This window comes from Erythrolamprus reginae, chromosome 1 (assembly GCF_031021105.1).
Source record: "Erythrolamprus reginae isolate rEryReg1 chromosome 1, rEryReg1.hap1, whole genome shotgun sequence".
NCBI classification, from domain to species: domain Eukaryota; kingdom Metazoa; phylum Chordata; class Lepidosauria; order Squamata; family Dipsadidae; genus Erythrolamprus; species Erythrolamprus reginae.
This window is the reverse complement of record NC_091950.1, coordinates 56,135,546-56,153,671: the sequence shown is the minus strand read 5'-3', so window position 1 is coordinate 56,153,671 and position 18,126 is coordinate 56,135,546. Positions and strand designations below refer to the sequence as shown.

The window sequence follows — 18,126 nt, the reverse complement described above, 5'->3', positions numbered from 1 at the left end:
TCTCTTTCATTCTCCTTCTCCAGATCCCCCTCCAGATAAATAATTTGCTGCTGAAACTTGTATATGAAGAGATCATGATGAAAAAGAACTGGATATTTACTTCTAACTGTGTCCTTTGAGTGGTCAATTATAAATCCTCACGGCCCACTCCTCTACTTTGCTGTGTCTCGGGTGATCTTATTTTTCCTTAAGATATGCTGTGTTAATTTTTAAAATCTGGAAAGGTTCAGCTAATCAATTATATACATGGGAGGGCAAATCTTTTAAGTTGTGTCAGGTTTGAATACGACTTTGTGTAAGCACATTACCCATGGGTGTGAATTCAGGGAACCACTCAAAGAACTGCTACAAAATATACAAAATCATTTTTCTCAAGTTGTTAGGCATATCGGGGCAAAGAAACCCAATTATAGCTACCAACCGATGGAAACCAAGCTTTCTGAGACAATCCAAGAAAGGGATCACTTTAAGGCAGGATTAGTCAGATTCATGGATGCCAAGTGTAGTGGTGGTTATTGGAATGGATGTCCATGTGCCGCCTCTATGTTGGTTGAGGCAGGCATGATTCCCTTGAGTACCATTTGTTGGGGGTCAAGGGAAAGGGAAGGTTTTGCCTTCTCTTTCTGCTCAAGATCCCCATGTACAATTGGTGGGTCACTGTGTGACACAGAATGCTGGACTTGATGGGCTTTGGTCTGATTCAGCATGGCTCTTCTTATTTTCTTATTACTCTATTCACATTAGATTATTATGTTCTAAAATATAATGATGTCAAAATATGGTTCTTATTCCAATAATAATTTTGAAATGATAAATATTCCAAAACATGTGATCTTGGATTACTAAATCTACATTGTTATAAGCTGAAAATTTAGCTCAGTTGTCTGAGGAACATGTTATGTAAATCAGTTAAATGATATGCGGAGGAAGGTCTGATAGCAAAAGTTGAAATATTTTGAATTCATTTAAAGCAAATCATAATCACTGGGTTATGTTTTACTGAGTTCCTTTTATTGTGTTCTCCTAATAATATGTGTAAATTATTTTTACACGTGTTTTTATTTTTAAAAATGATTTATCTGGTTTATATATTTTTATGATATGAGCTTTCATTTCCTAGCAATTTTTCTTTTCTTTTTATTAAACTTGATCTAATAGAAAATGTTTAAATTTTTTTTGTTCTTTTTTGAAAAATAAGTTCTGGTCAAGACATCCAGGGGACAAGTGTGGTTGCAAATCTTCCAGTCCTGATGCGACAGAATCCTACAGAGACACTGAGGAGAGTCTTGCCAAAAGTTCGAGTAGGTACAGCATGATTTCCTATTAAAGTATTGTATGCATTACAGTTAGACTAAGAACAAAACTCTCACTGATTTTAATAGCTGTGAATATTTTATTAAAGCAACATTATGTACAGGTAGACGTTGACTTACAATGATTCATTTAGTGATAGTTAGAAATTACAACAGCCCTGAAAAAAGTGACTTACGACTTTTTTCCCAGTTATGTCTATTACAGCATTCCCATGGTCACATTATCAAAATCTGGACTCTTGCTCATTGCCTCATATTTTTGACTCTTGCAGTCTCCCAAGGTCACATCATCATCTTTTGGAACCTTCTGTCAATGGGAAAGCCAGATTCACTTAACAGCTGTGTTACAATTTAACAATTATAATGGTTAACTGTGGCAAGAAAAGTTATAAAGTAAGGCAAAATTTTCTTAACAACTATCTTGCTTAATTGCAGAAATGTTGGGCTTAATTGTGATAATAAGTCAAAGACTACCTGTATAGTCCTCAATTTACAACAGTTTGTTTAATAACCCTTCAAACTTACAGTGGCACTGAAAAAAGTGACTTGAGACCATTGCAATCCCCATGATCATGTGATCAAAATTCAGACACTTGGCAACTGACTCATATGTATGATCGTTGCAGTATCCCAGTGTCATATGTCCCTGGGTCATGTGATCACTTTTTGTAAGCTTCTGACAATCAAAGTCAATGGGAAGCCAGATTCACATTCACAAATTACTAAAGTAACTAAGGTTGCAAAATGGGGCAAAACTCACTTCACAAATGTCTCACTTAGTAACAGAAGTTTCAGGCTCAGTTGTAGTCGTAAGTCAAGGACTACCTGTACTTTATTCAGATCAAATTCAATCTTCCCTTGCCCCTAAATACTCTTGGATAAGATACTCTGTAAATATAATATTCAGTTTTCTATTAAATTTAATCCCTCTCTTGTGTTGACCAAAACTAGTAATATTCCATAACATATTGTAAAAATAATTTACTTACATTTAAATCAGTTTATCTATCAATGTAGTTGCTCAGAGTTCACACAGAGAGGGGTACTTGATTCGATTCTTGAACAACAAGAAAAAGCTGGGAAATTAGATATTTATAAATAGAATATATATTTTATTCTATGTATATTCTATGTGTTCCAAATCCCTAAATAAGCCTCTGGTCAAGTTTCCAGCTGATAAAATATTCTCTCCTGAGATTTGGTTACTGTAGCTGTATTAATAAAAGTAGCTTTAGATCCATACTATATTTGTTTCCTAGATTATAGAAAAAAATAGCTGGAATATATAATCAGATTGTATAACAATAACAATAGCACTTAGACTTATATACCACTTCATAGTGCTTTTACAGCCCTCTCTAAGTGGTTTACAGAGTCAACATATTGCCCCCAGCAATCTGGAACCTCATTCTACTGACCTCGCACAGATGGAAGGCTGAGTCAACCTTGAACCAGTGAGGTATGAACTGCTGAACTTCAGCTAGTAGTCACCTGAATTGGCCTGCAGTGCTGCACTCTAACCAATGCACCACCTCAATATGATCCAGGAAAAAGAATTGAAACAATTTATGCTAATCCAAAGATTTATTCATTGCTAAAATATTCTTCAAACAATCAAAATAATGTTGGAATGGGACAACTGAATACAGCTGCCTTAACAAGCCCTTCCTATCAGGCATTCCACAATGGCTGACCCAACAAGTGCATTCTTTCTTGGCTGGCTCTTCACTGGTACTTCTCTCCTGCCATTGGTCCGCCAGTGTTCTTCTCCTGCCTCTTCATCCTGGGCATTTCATGGAGGGATACCTTTCCACAACCATTTGGCTGTGTGGGACATTTAAATATGCATCCAGGCAGCCAATCCTCATGTCGAGAAGTGGGCGGCCTAAGGCATGGGGATGGGAGGTGGGGAACGGTGCTTTTATGTGTATTCAAGGGGAAGGGGGGGAAAAGTGGCCCTTATGGGGGGGGATAGTTGGGGGCAGGGCCTTTCCCTTCTCAGCCTTTCAGGAGGCTGCACACACACACACACACACACACACACCTGGCATAATAACAAGGTTAATAAAGCTGATCTGGCTTCACCGCTTAGCTGCAAAATACTGCAAAGCCAATATTTCCTTCCAAATATTAATGAGAAACAGCAATGCTGAAACAATTTCTTCAAGTGGCAGACTTTTCTTTATGTATGCTGAGAGCATATGCACCAAGACAAATTCCTTGTGTGTCCAATAAAACGTGGCCAATAAAATTCTATTCTTCTATTCTATTCTATTCCATTCCATTCCATTCTATTCTATTCTTAAAGAGAGAACCTTGCAATCACAGGAAGACAAAAGAGCAGGCAAAAAAAGTTTGGCTAGTTTTGAATGAAGGGTTACAGCCTAATCCTACCCTCCTTCCACTCCAAAGTGGCTCACTTTTACATATGCACAATATACAAACAGACGGAAACAAACGTGAAGACTCTAAGGCCTTCACGCCCCAAAAACATCAGAGTGGGGGAGATACAATAGGTGAGGAAAAGTGAGTATTTTTGCTTCGTGGTCAAGAAGTGAGAAATTTGAATCTTGTCCTGCCACAGGTTGGGTGAAAGGAAGGGATGAGTTCATTCCAAAACTAAAAGAATACAAGGGAACTCCCCCTTTTCTCCCTTGCCTTTTTTAATAACCTCCTTCAAATCTGTTCAGGTGCCACTGGAGGAAAGAGCAGGAAGGGGTGAAAACAAGGAGGGTTTCACATACCAAAAAATTGCCTCCCCCCCCCCAAGCACTCCTGTATAGGCTGCTTTTTTCCTTCTCCTTGCCTGCACATCAAAACAATATTCCCCATCTCCCTGTGCCTGAGGCTGCCCACCCATTGGCATGTGGTTGGCTGCCAAGATGCATATTTAAATCTCCCACACAGCCTGTGGAAAGGTATCCCTCCAGGATGAAGAGGCAGAGGAGGAAAGGCAGAGGAAGAAAGCTGGTGGACCAATAGCGGTAGAGGAGCAACGGTGGAGACCCAGCCAAGTAAGAATGCCTTTGTTGGGTCAGTCATGGTGGAATGCCTGAGAAGAAATGGGCATGTTAAGGCAGCTGTGTTCAATTGTCCTAAAAGTGTGAGAAAGCAAAACTACAATAAAACACAATAATTATAAATTAGATATGATTAAGGTGTGGTACATTTTACAAATAGTAAGCTTTACTTGTTATATTTGTTTTTAATGTGTGTATATCTTTTGCTTAGTTATTATTTTTTCTGATTATATAGGAAGTTCTACCTGTTGCAGGTGTGGAAATGCAATTAACAGCAGCTGTTTCTCTTTTGACAATTCTTCAAGAAGAGTCAATATCAATCCATACTTATTCTCACTCATTCTTACAACTTATTCTACAGAATCTGGAACACAGAGATGCAGGTCAGAGAATGCCATATTGCTGATTGCTTAGTTTGCTCTGCTTTTTTTCCTGATAATTTACTATTTAAAGCAATACATGTGGGAATAAAATAAGTAATTACAGAATAGGTTTGCTAGTTCTATATAATGTAGTTGATTAGCTTTTGCTTTATTTCACCCTTTTTATTAAAATAAAAAATAAAACCCTTTTAATAAAATTATTAAAAAGGGGAGATTACAAGACAGTAATCAGTCACATAATGAGGAAGACACATCAAAAGGAATGAGGTGGTACTAGCAATCCCAACAATGCTCAGGGATTAAAACCTTGAGAGTGCTATACATACAACCCAATGTATTCAGTAGGCTTTGTGCCTACATACTCACTTGTGATCCCTTCTTCAATCTCTCATCTTTGCAAGGGGGAAACAAAAAGAAAAACAGATCAGGCACAAGACAATATGTACTGACTGTAATAGTAATCACAAGGCTGAGGACACTACAAAAGTTGTTAATGTGGACATAGGCTTAAAGTTAATTTTTTAGCACTGTCAAAACTTCATATGGTCACTGAACAATGCGATCAGTAAACTCTTAGGTAAGTTCAGTCTAGGCTTTTATTATATTTTAACATACTAATTTCTATAATATATACATTATATATTTATGTTAGTGTTACTGTTATCACAAGATTAATTGAAGTCATTGTCTAAAAGAATTTTACAGAACTGGTTTGTAGTGTTTATATACCTCTGTGGTTCTAGACCCCGGAGAGTTCCTTGGTTTACCGAGGAACTGCAGGTGTTGAAACGCCAGAAGCGACGTCTGGAGAAGCGTTGGAGGAAAAGTAAATCTGAGTCTGATCGAACACTTGTAAGAGCTCATATTAAGACTTACAAAGTGGCGCTCAAGGCGGCAAGATGCGTGTATCATGCCGCCTTGATTGCATAAGCGGAATCCCGGCAGGCCACTCTGTTCAGGGTGACCCACTCCCTTCTTAACCAGAGGGGGGTTGGGGAGCCCTTGCGGAGCAGTGCCGAGGACTTTAACTCATTTTTCACTGATAAAGTTGCTCAGATTCGGATGGACTATGACTCCGATTGGATAGCCGTGTCGGCTGACAACGAGTCAGTCGAGTTGACTGGGGCCTGTCCTTGTCCATCTGTCTGGGAGGAGTTTGACCTGGTGACACCTGATGAAGTGGACAAGGCCATTGGAGTTGTGAGTTCCGCCACCTGTTTACTGGATCCATGTCCCTTTTGGTTGGTTTCGGCCAGCAGAGAGGTGACACGGAGCTGGGTCCAAAAGATTATCAATGCTTCTCTGAGGGGGGGTCCTTCCCAGCTCCCTACAAGGAGGCACTCATGCGGCCCCTCAAGAAGCTTTCTCTGGACCCAGCCGTACTTAATAACTATCGTCCAGTCTCCAACCCTCAGCAGTCAGGATTCACGCCCGGCTACAGCAAGGAAACTGCTTTGGTCGCACTGATGGATGATCTCTGGCGGGCCTGGGACAGGGGTTTATCCTCTGTCCTGGTGCTTCTTGATCTCTCAGTGGCTTTTGATACCATCAACCACGGTATCCTTCTGCATCGGCTTGAGGGGCTGGGACTGGGGGGCACTGTTCTACAGTGGTTCTCCTCCTACCTCTATGGTCGGTCACAGTCGGTGTTAGTGGAGGGTCATAGGTCGACCTCTAGGTCTCTCCCTTGAGGGGTGCCTTAGGGGTCAGTCCTCTCCCCCCTGCTATTCAATATCTACATGAAACCGCTGGGTGAGATAATCCAAGGGCATGGGGTGAGGTATCATCAGTATGCTGCTGATACCCTGTTGTACTTCTCCACCCCATGTCCAGTCAGCGAAGCAGTGGAAGTGATGTGCCGGTGCCTGGAGGCTGTTAGGGTCTGGATGGGTGTCAACAGGCTCAAACTGAACCCTGACAAGATGGAGTGGCTGTGGGTTTTGCCTCCCAAGGACAATTCCATCTGTCCATCCATTACCCTTGGGGGAATTATTGACCCCCTCAGAGAGGGTCCACAACTTGGGCGTACTCCTCAATCCATAGCTAACATTAGAGAACCATCTTTAAGCTGTGGCGAGGGGGGCGTTTGTCCAGGTCCGCCTGGTGCACCAGTTGCGGCCCTATTTGGACAGGGAGTCTATGCTCTCAGTCACTCATGCCCTCATCACCTCGAGGTTATGCAATGCTCTCTACATGGGGCTACCTTTGAAGAGTGTTCGGAAACTTCAGATTGTGCAGAATGCGGCTACGAGAGCAATCATGGGCTTTCTTAGATATGCTCATGTCTCATCAACACTCCGCGGCCTGCACTGGCTGCTGATCAGCTTCCAGTCACAATTCAAAGTGTTGGTCATGACCTATAAAGCCTTACATGGCATTGGACCAGAACACCTTCGGGACCGTCTTCTGCTGCATGAATCCTAGCGGCCGATCAGGTCTCACAAAGTTGGCCTTCTCTGGGTCCCATCAACTAAGCAATGCCGTCTGGCGGAACCCAGGGAAGAGCCTTCTCTGTGGTGGCCCTGGCCCTCTGGAATCAACACCCCCCAGAGATTAGAACTGCCCCCCCTCCCCGCCTTTCGCAAGCTGTTGAAACCCCCCCTATGTTGCCAGGCATGGGGAAGTTGATATGCCCCCCAGCTATTATGATTTATGTATGGTTTGATTGAGTTGTATGATTATTTTAATTATAAGGGTTTTTAAATTGTTTTTAATATTGGATTTGTACACTGTTTATTGTTGTTGTGAGCTACTCCAAGTCTCCGGAGAGGGGCGGCATACAAATCTAATAAATTATTATTATTATTAATTATTATTAATTATTATTATTATTATTATTATTATTATTATTATTATAATTATATCTGTAGTTTATTTGTACTTCACAGGTGTCAGTAATGCTTGGCTGGACACACTTCTTGCTGCAATAGAAGCTCTTCCAAAAGAAACTATTAGACATGAGGTAATATTGTTTTCCCACGATATTAGTGGGAAAAATAATATTGGTTCAGTGATGTATGCAGACCATGCTCTAATTGTAATATCCTAGTTTCAGAAATTATCTTCAAATGGAGACGAATGATAGGTGTTACTTAAAGAAATGCCAATCATATAGTGTTGCTTAAAGAATTATAGAAATAAGAATTATTGTTTGTAAAAATATGTCACAAGAGACAACTGTATGGGAGATAAGTAAAACCTATATGAGAGGAATTTTAATAGGGCTTGCAACGTATCAGGAAAAAAGAACATTATAGAAATTATAATCAGAAGAGAGAATAAAAGACAGGATAGATTCATAAAATTAGTCTCAATCGACAAGCACTGAAAGAGTTCAATAAATTAACAATTAGATTTATTGGAAGTGATAGAATTTCAAAAGATAAAAAAGCAAACAAAATCATTTTGAAAATGCAAATAAAACAAGGAAACGTCTGGCATCTGAAATCAGAAAAAAGAAAGAAAGAGAGCTGATATAGATATGATGAAAAAAATTATTATATATAACATTTGTGATAACAAAAGAATATTTTGTTGGAATTATATTCCAGGCATAAAATTATAAGAGACATTCAAAAACATTTATTGAAAATTCAGCTTAAAGAATTTACTAAAGAATGTAGACAAATATTAAGCAAATTAATATGAATGCAAGAGATTAAATAAGCAGTAAAGAAAATTAAAATATATAAAGCTCCAGGCACAGAAATTCTGTTGACTTTGTGTAACAAAAAGATAGAAGAAGTATTAGTAGAACTCTTATCGAAAATGATGAATGAAAGTCAAACAAGAAAAATAATACCAAAAGCTTGAGAATAAGATGTATATAAGATTAATACACAATAACCCCAAAAAATCGTAAGTATACAGGCCATTTTTTTTACAAATACATCTTAGCCAAATGTATGAAGTGCATTTCCAAAACTGTATATGTAAATCAGACAATTATATTCAAAAAAAGGAAAATAAAAGGTACAGTAACATTTATTATACACATTTATTGTGTGTTGATTGGGTTTATTAATGTTTATAATGTTTTTATACTGCTTTTATATTGTTTTTATTCTGTTGTTATATTGTTCTAATGTATTATTTTTATTCCTTGGAAGCCTCCCAGCGTCCTTTGGGAGTTTGGTAGCATAAAAAATTACAAACAAACAAACAAACAAACAAACAAACATTTGTCAAGATTAATAAAAAGAGGGCAGCTGTAATATTTTTAGACATAGGAAAAAACCTTTGATAATTCAGAATGGAATTTTTTTTGGCTAGAGACATTAATCCAAATGAAACCTGGAGTATTAAAAACTTGGTTCGACAACATATATTAACAGCAAAGATTAGTGAATGTTATTAGTGAATTAGTGAATATATGGAATGGGGAAAACTGAGTTATACAGTATTTAAAATTTAAATGTAAAGTATTTAAAGCTTAAAAGACATTTACATTGTTCTAGATCTGAGAGTATAAAGTTTGAGTTTATCTTAGTGGTTTTATTAACTTGGCCATTATGCCATAGGTTATATTTTTCTGATACATAATTTTTAAATAAAGTTTATTAAATATAGTCTATAATTTCAAATATGTTGACTTTTGTTGCAAGGATAATTTTGAAAGATGATATTAATAAAGGTTTTAGCATTTGAGGTAGATCTTAATGCATATTTTTGTTGCTTGACTTTTATTTATCTAATTCCACATTTGTTACCTGAATTTCTTCTTCTGTTTTCTATCCTATAGATCCTGAATCCTCTTGTTTCCAAGGCACAGCTTTCCCAAACGCTTCAGTCTCGCCTGGTTAGTTGTAAAATCTTGGGGAAATTAGCTAACAAGTTTGAAGCTCATATGTGAGTAGCTTGTGTATGTTTTAGATGTCCTAATGAATAAATGGTCTTCTACAAAGGAAACAAGGTGACTTCGTTATGTTACAATAGGAAATAATACTACAGTGGTACCTCTACTTAAGAACTTAATTTGTTCTGTGACCAGGTTCTTAAGTAGAAAAGTTTGTAAGTAGAAGCAATTTTTCCCATAGGAATCAATATAAAAGCAAATAATGCATGCAAACCCATTAGGAAAGAAATAAAAGCTTGGAATTTGGGAGGAGAAGGAAGAGGAGGGGAACAGTCTCTGCTGAAGGAAGAAGGTGAGGTGAAAGGAATAAAAAAATCCAAAACTTTAAGGCTTAAAAAAAGAAAAAGAGGGACTCTGAGGCGGCGAGGAGGAGCATGCGCCTCTCATACATCCGGCGTGAGGCTGCCTTCCATACACTGCACCAGAGAGAGAAACCCAGGCAGGCGAGAGAGGGAGTGCCACTGAAAGGCTCTTCTGGCAGCTCAGAAAAGCCTGAGATCGCTGGGATGAAAGGGGGAATGACAGGAAACTGGCCGGGCCTTCGTGCCGCTCTCAAATTTCCTAGGAAATTTTTCTGGGCTCGGGTTCTTAAGTAGAAAATGGTTCTTAAGAAGAGGCAAAAAAATCTTGAACACCCGGTTCTTATCTAGAAAAGTTCTTAAGTAGAGGCGTTCTTATGTAGAGGTACCAGTGTACTTCGGATATTGACAAACTTTATATTACACTGTGATCCTAAGACATAATTCTCAAAGCGCTGGTGAGCAGCATCTTTTTAATCTAAATGGGAATAATTGAGTCTACATAGCAATTGTAGGTCCTGAATAGTATCCTCTATAAAAGGATAAATATTTCCTACAACTTCAATTATCATCTTTGTCCTGCACAGTGTCATTTCAACAAATTTTATTCTTATTTCTTTCTTTATTTTGCCCTACTAGTTGCCATTTTAGATTTTATGTTCTTTTGTTTGGAATTGTTTTTAAATTTGTTGTCAAGACTGGTATACCATATTGAAGGATATACAATAATTGCATGCCCTCCAGCATGAAAGCAATTTCAGAAACAGTCAATCTCATTTTTGTTCAGAAGTACCACCTTGTTTGCTCTTATAAAGGTATTGGATTTGTCTACTTGTCTTTTAGTTTCAAAGGATATGATAGTGTAACTCAGAATAGAGTTTATATAAGAATTGAGATTTATGAATGTTCAAGATAGGCGTATTGTGATTTGCTTAATTTTCTTCAGACCTTGCGTTGTCACGTTGATAGGCTTACAGCATATTGGATACTGTATGTGTGTGTGGAATATATTAAAAATAACATCAGTGAATGGTTCTTGAATCCATTGTCTTCTTTTTAGCTGCATATGAATTCATTTTATTTTTTATCTTGTTATAGAGACAACCCCATGCCCCATTTGAGAACTCTCTAGTGAATAGCCAGGAAATAAAGGCATCCACAATATTTTAACAATGATAACCTATATAACTAGACGACTAGATTTCTTGACTTCTGTCTTTTCCCCCTGTGTGGCTAAGGAAAAGAAGAAAGCATTGTTTAAAATATGATTTGGCTTCAGAATGATGCCAAGTAGCTAGTCAGATTTTGTTCTGTGATGATTCTATGAAAGCAAAGTCCAAAGAATGCTTGCCTTCATCCTGATGCCAGTCAAAAGACTTCCATGAATAAATGAGAGAAAGAAATAAGCAAAAGAGGGAGAACAAAATGACCCATAAAAACAGGTTTTCAAAATATGTTTTGTCTTCCCAAGAATCTCCTGTTGCTTCCAAAGTAAATTGTGAGCTTTAAAGCATTTAGTTTAACTCTAATAATACCTTGATTTTCTAGAAGATTTTTTCAGATCTGTTTGATCTGAACAGAGATGAAATTCACGCTGTATCAGTGGTGGGTTGCTCCTGGTTCGGCCCTGTTCTAAGAACCAGTAGCGCCAGTGGCGCATGCACAAACTGAAAATAAAGAATTTTAGAATGCAGTACTGCGCTGTATCATTTATATTGCCTGTTCAGAGATTCAGAATTTTTAATACATTTCCCAATTATATATCTACTTACATATCTTTAATATTAATAAAGTAGTTAGAGTTTGCAGTTCTATTTATTTGCTAACATTTGCGCTTCTAATATTTCACTATTATATATTGTTACAATGTTATAGTGGCTTATATGTTCTTGACATTTGAGAAGTGTAAATTATCTTTTATATGTATTATGGTGTTGTTCGGACATTGAATAAATATAAATACAGTAAATACATACCATTGTATTGTAAGCTGCCCTGAATCCTCAGAGAAGGGTGGCATATAAGTCCAATAAATAAGTAAATAAATAAATTGTAACAATTATATAAATTATAATTACCAGTTTTTTACTCTTTTATTACAGTTTTGAAATATACGTGACAAAATTATGAGATCATTTTTTTCTGTTACAATTTAACTGTTTCCTTTTCAGCATTAAAAGAGAAATTCTTCCCCTGGTAAAATCTCTTTGCCAGGATGTAGAATATGAAGTTCGTTCCTACATGTGCCGGCAGCTAGAACTAATTGCTCAAGGAATAGGGTGAGAAAAGCTTGATAATTCATAATTTATAAATCAGTGAAAATAATTCCAGATAATATTTGTATTAATTTGCAAGAGACTACACGGTTTTTAAATGGGATAGATTTAGTATGTTAGGTTGAATTCATACAATATATGTTTCCAAATTACCGTATTTTTCAGAGTGTACGATGCACTTTTCCCCATTTATAAGAGGCTAAAAATTTGGATGTGTCTAATACTCCGAATGTACTTTTTCTAACCTTTTTTTCAGCCCTAACGAGGTACTAGAGTGAAGTGAAAATCCATGCTTTGCCTGCTTTTTTCATTGCTTCTCTCTATCAGCTGTTTAGAAGCTTTTTTTATCCTTCTCAAAACCAGCAAACTAATGTGCTGAAGGATATTAGCCAGATTAATACCTGGTAGGCAGAACTTCCCTCCCCTCTTTTCCTCCCCCAAAAAATAAGTTGTGTCTTATATTCCGGTGCATCTTATACTCTGAAAAATACGGTACGTACTCCAATTACAAGTGCTTTTCTTTTATAAACAACCAAGCTATATTAGATATGTTAAGGAATTTTTTTCTTATTGCTGTCAAGTATGCTTTTCTTAAATTGCAATTGTTAACAAACTCATCTTTGAATCCTGGGCTATTTCTCTCATACCCAACGTGTCATAAAGATTAGAATACCTGAAAAAAAAATCCAAATTCAAATTATCACTAAGCTAATCTTGGTCAAGTAATAAGTGTGACTATACTGGCATTAGGTGAATCCAGAGTTAGTTAAACAGTTATTTCAGTATATCAGTGGTTCTGCATTATGTTTAGTGCTTGAGTGCATTGAGTGACATACTGTACTCTTCTGTTCTAGTTTCTATGTTTTTAACATATTTGTAAACAATTTGGATGTGTTTAGGAAACATGATTTTAAACTTGGAATGTTGCACAAATATAATGGAATACAGATAACCTTTGACCTATGATCATCCAGTGACCATTTTAAGTTATGTCAATACTAAATGAAGTTTGGTTCCAATCAATCCTCAGAGTCCTAGGCAGCAGTCATTGATTGAAATCTGAGTGGTTGGCAGCAGATTCATAGTTTTCATGCCATCGCAGTTAAGAGCTAAAATTTCTTCTTTGGTTTACGTTTTTCCTAAACTAGAATTCACTAAATTAATGGTGACACTGACATCTTGAGACAGGTAAATAAAAAATAATATGTTTTGAGCTTTCAAAATTAGAATTTCATTTTTCTATCCTCCTGTTCATTGTCTTGACTTTCCAGATGATGCCAAAAGTCATGGTTTTCAGTGAACATTGGAACACACACACACACACACACACACACACGATTCTCTCATAAAAGGATGGATGGAGTTATTTCAAAGGAGACACCAGATGTAGATAAGCAGGTTTTTTGTGCTCTTGTGTGTAGCAGTTTACTGCTCCCACTGGAATGCCAACAATTCTTTGACTCAACTGATGACAAATTAGAACAAATGTCTACTGAAAGCATTTCAGCATTCAAATTCTAACAAATTTTGCTCTACATTACACTGTTCTAAAATTTTTACTGCGTATACTACTGAGAAATTAAATGCAATAACCACTCTACTTAGTAGTTAGTCTCATTGATTTTAATAAACCAATTATTGACGTTAATTCTAGTCATGTTTAAATATATTTTTCTGTAGAATTAGATTAAGGAAATATATATATTGAAAGCCATCTCTCATTTCCAATGTATGGATACTATAGTAGTTGACAATTATGAGTTAACTCCTAAATGTTTGCTTTTTTTTTTTTGTAGAACGGAACTAACAAAAAATGTAGTGCTTCCAGAACTAGTAGAATTAGCAAGGGATGAAGGCAGCAGTGTTCGCCTTGCAGCTTTTGAAACATTGGTAAATCTTTTAGATATGTTTGATGCAGGTAAGATCCATTAGCTCTGCAGCTATTTTTTACCTGTTATGATCTGTTTCTAATATGCTAATAATCATATGTGGATTATTCATCCCTTTCTAATCATATCTTTTCTGTCTTTCAGATGATAGAAGTCAAACTGTTCTCCCATTAGTGAAATCATTCTGTGAAAAGTCCTTTAAAGCAGATGAATCTATTCTGGTTTCATTATCTTTTCATTTAGGGAAGCTTTGTAATGGACTATATGGTATGACTAAAAAGTTCTCAATACAATTTAAAGTGTGCTGCATTTGTTTATTTGGTTGGTTGGAAACATTTAATGCTGCAGTCCTGATTATGCTTACTTCTGTAATAAAGATCACTTGATATTCAATTAAATATAATAAGGAAATACAAAATTAAGTGACAAAATCTGCCACTTTTCCTCTAGATAATATTTGACATGATAGTATTGGTATGAGTTTTTAATCAACATTTGCTTAAATTAAGGAGAGAAGCAACCTAGAACTAAGGAGAAATTACCTGATAATTAGAGCAATTAATCAGTGGAACAACTTGTCTCCAGTAGTTGTGAATGCTCCAACACTAGAAGTTTTTAAGAAGAGATTGAATACCCATTTGTCTGACATTTCCTGCCTTAGCAGGGGGTTGGATAGAAGGCTTGCAAAGTCCCTTCTAACTCTGTTATTCTATTCTATTCTATTCTAGTCTAGTCTAGTTTTTAGTATACAGTGATCCCTCGAGTTTCGTGATCTTGATCTTCGCGAAACGCTATATCGCGATTTTCCACCCGATGACGTCACTCTCTTCCTTCCTTTCTCATCTTTCTTTCTCTCTCTCTTTCTCTATCTTGCTTCTTCCTCTCTCACACTCTCTTCCTCCCTCTCTCATCTCTTTCTTTCCTTCTCTCTCTTTCTCTATCTCTCCCCCTCTTGCTGGCGGGCGGGCGAGCGGGGGCATCAGCGAGGAGCCGGAGTTTCCCCTTTGCGTGGGCGGCCGGGAAGACCCAGGGAAGGTTCCTTCGGCCGCCCAGCAGCTGATCTGCTTGGTAGCGCAGCAGCAGCGAGGAGCCAAATCGGGGTTTCCCCGCACGCAAAGGGGAAACCCCGATTCGGCTCCTCGCTGTTGCTGCGCTATCGAGCAGATCAGCTGCTGGGCGGCCGAAGGAACCTTCCCTGGGTCTTCCCGGCCGCCCACGCAAAGGGGAAACCCTGGCTCCTCGCTGATGCCCGCCGCTCGCCCGCCCGCCAGCAAGAGGGGGAAGACCCAGGGAAGGTTCCTTCGGCCGCCCAGCAGCTGATCTGCTCGGTAGCGCAGCAGCAGCGAGGAACCGAATCGGGGTTTCCCCTTTGCGTGGGCGGCGGGGAACGCAAACTCTACCATCTACGCATGCGTGGCCATAGAAAAAAGGGCGCGCATGCGCAGATGGTGTTTTTACTTCCGCAACCCTACATCGCGAAAAATCGATTATCGCGAGGGGTCTTGGAACGGAACCCTCGCGATAATAGAGGGATCACAGAGGGATCACTGTATAGTATAAATACTTAGTATAATTTAGAAAATATATGATTTATCAACATTCTCTTAAATTCATTCAAATAATTAAATACCAAATAAAATTTGGTAAATAAAACTTAACTGCCATTTGTTTAACTGTTCAAAGTTACCATAGCACTGAAAATAATGTTAAAAAACAGATCTGAGCCTCAGTCAGAGCGATGTCTAGTTTTGACTGACAGAACAGTTTGTCCATACTTGCCTGCAAAATACATAATAGTTTCATGTTGTCTCTCTGGGAATGATCATGTGTCAGGTTGCCTGTTAATTTAGAAAAAAACCTGAATCCAGCCACATCACAAAAGCCAGTACAACTCAACTACTTGGTGTCTGCTTTGTCCCCAAAAGCTTGCGATATACTTTGCAACCTTTAGAACTAATAATGAGATGATATGTTTAATCAGATTTCTTCATAAACACTGAAGGGGATTACTATTTCCTTTCATGTATGACCTGCCGATCATGGGTTAATCTTTTGGAAATGTATAACTCCCACAGAAGAGGATGTGCATAGCTAGTTGAATATAGAATCTTTGGTGTTCTCTGAATTTGATTGTTTGCTTTCAGATGTTTCATTATCAAACCAGATAAAATTTTATGAAGATACACCCAATCTGATAAGCAAACAAGCAAGCTTGGACTCCCAACACTATACAGTAAATTGTATCATTGGCATGTGTAAACCTCTTCAGCATATCAAAGTAACAATCCATGACATGGGGAAATAGTTAGCTTTAAGGTTTTATCTAAAAGCAAATTAGAATGTGCTCTGTAAGGGTTTTTCCCCTCAGAGATCAATAATACATTGGTAATTACATATTTCTAGTATATTATAGAAAAGCCCTAAAGCAGGAGTTCATATATATTTTTAGGATGTAAGCCCCGTATGTTTGGAAAAATGCAAGTGAAATCACATAGAATACAGTCACTCTTATCTTGATATTTTGGAGAAGTATTAGGTTGCTGTTAGCACTACAGATTGTGGGTTTCATCAGTGTAGAGAGGGGAGCCTCAAGAAGTTCATGGTGATTATTTTGTTATGGTTCTTTGATCTGCAAATCAAAGATAGAAAATAAAATATTTAGTTTAATCAAATCTGTGTTTCTTCACATTAACATAGAAAGTGTTTTCAGAAGTTATATTTGGAATCTGTTAAGTTTACAGTTGCACGAGGCAACTAGGGAACGAGGAAATGAGATTTGCCAGTACTGTATTGTCAACGAACTGCCTGGTATGGCAGAGATTTAAAGTGTTGAATTCATTATGTCTGCTACTGTAAGCACAATGATTTGCTAGGCTGTCATTTAACTAATTTATGCAAATAAAATATTGAACAAGCATTTTATTTGTTTAAAGGAATTTTTACACCAGAGCAGCATTTGCGATTTTTGGAGTTCTATAAGAAGCTTTGTACACTGGGATTAGAACAGGAAAATGGGCACAATGACAACCAGATTCAGCTGCAAACCCTAGAACAGGAAAAGAAATACATATCAGTGAGGAAGAACTGTGCTTACAATGTACCTGTGAGTGAAATGCTCGTTTGTTTATCTATCTATCTGTAATCCGTGTGAATGATAGACTTGTGAAACTACAGTGGTACTTTGTCTTACGAACGCCTCATCTAACGAACTTTTCGCGATACGAACCTGGTGTTTAAGATTTTTTTGCCTCTTCTTCCGAACTATTTGCACTTTTTGAAACCAAGCCACCGCCACTGGGATGCCCCGCCTCTGGACTTCCGTTGCCAGCTGAAGGCCCTGACGTGATTAGAATCATAAATCACAGCTCGCGTGAGCTGAAATGAAACTAACTGCAGAGGTCGATGGATAAGATGAGAGAAAAGCTTCAAAACGAAGTTACTTTATTTGTATAAAAGTGTAAAATCAAATATGCCTGATCACAGGCTCAGAAAACACGTCTACATAGTTAGAAAGTTTTCTTCAAAGATGGAGTTCTTCCTTCTCTTCCAGAACAGAGAGGAAGTGACTAGCCAGGATTTACATCATAAATGGGGGGAGCTAAATTAACATACATGAGTTAACTATTTAACTACTGAATGTCTCTGGATGTCTCTGGGGGCTGCCAATACACAGCGTGACAGGCTCCCCTCGCTGGGAAACCCCAGCTCCGTACTTCTGTTACTAGCGAAGTGCCTGTTTTTGCACTGCTGGGATTCCCTTCATTTTTGCCGGTGCTGCTTTGAATCCCAGCGAGGGAAGCCTCAGGGAAATCGCAGCATTGCAAAAACACGGAAGTCTGGAGGTGAGGTTTTCCAGCGAGGGGAACCTCAGGGGAATGCCGGCAGCGCAAAAATGGGAGTTTCGCTGGCAACGGAAGTCCGGAGCTGGGGTTTCCCAGGGAGGGGAGCCTGAGGGGAATCCCAGCAGCACAAGAACGGGCGCTTCAGCTGACAACATAAGTCCGGAGCAGGGATTTCCAGGGCCGTAAGGCAAAAGGGGTGAGTTTTGGGCTTGCATGCATTATTAATTTTTACATTGATTCCTATGGGAA

General features: G+C 38.0%; 1 protein-coding gene across 4 annotated transcripts in view; it reads left to right on the top strand.

The window, feature by feature from the left end:
* The window catches only part of PPP4R4 (protein phosphatase 4 regulatory subunit 4), a 76,008-nt gene that overhangs the window by 28,468 nt on the left and 29,414 nt on the right, over window positions 1-18,126 (top strand). For all 4 annotated transcript variants that reach the window (XM_070752952.1, XM_070752942.1, XM_070752923.1 and 1 more), the window contains 8 exons: window positions 1,199-1,301; window positions 4,569-4,716; window positions 7,605-7,678; window positions 9,458-9,564; window positions 12,042-12,149; window positions 13,943-14,064; window positions 14,180-14,302; window positions 16,969-17,138. In XM_070752952.1, coding sequence (XP_070609053.1) covers window positions 1,199-1,301; window positions 4,569-4,716; window positions 7,605-7,678; window positions 9,458-9,564; window positions 12,042-12,149; window positions 13,943-14,064; window positions 14,180-14,302; window positions 16,969-17,138 — 955 coding nt within the window. The remainder of the gene's footprint in view (window positions 1-1,198; window positions 1,302-4,568; window positions 4,717-7,604; window positions 7,679-9,457; window positions 9,565-12,041; window positions 12,150-13,942; window positions 14,065-14,179; window positions 14,303-16,968; window positions 17,139-18,126) is intronic.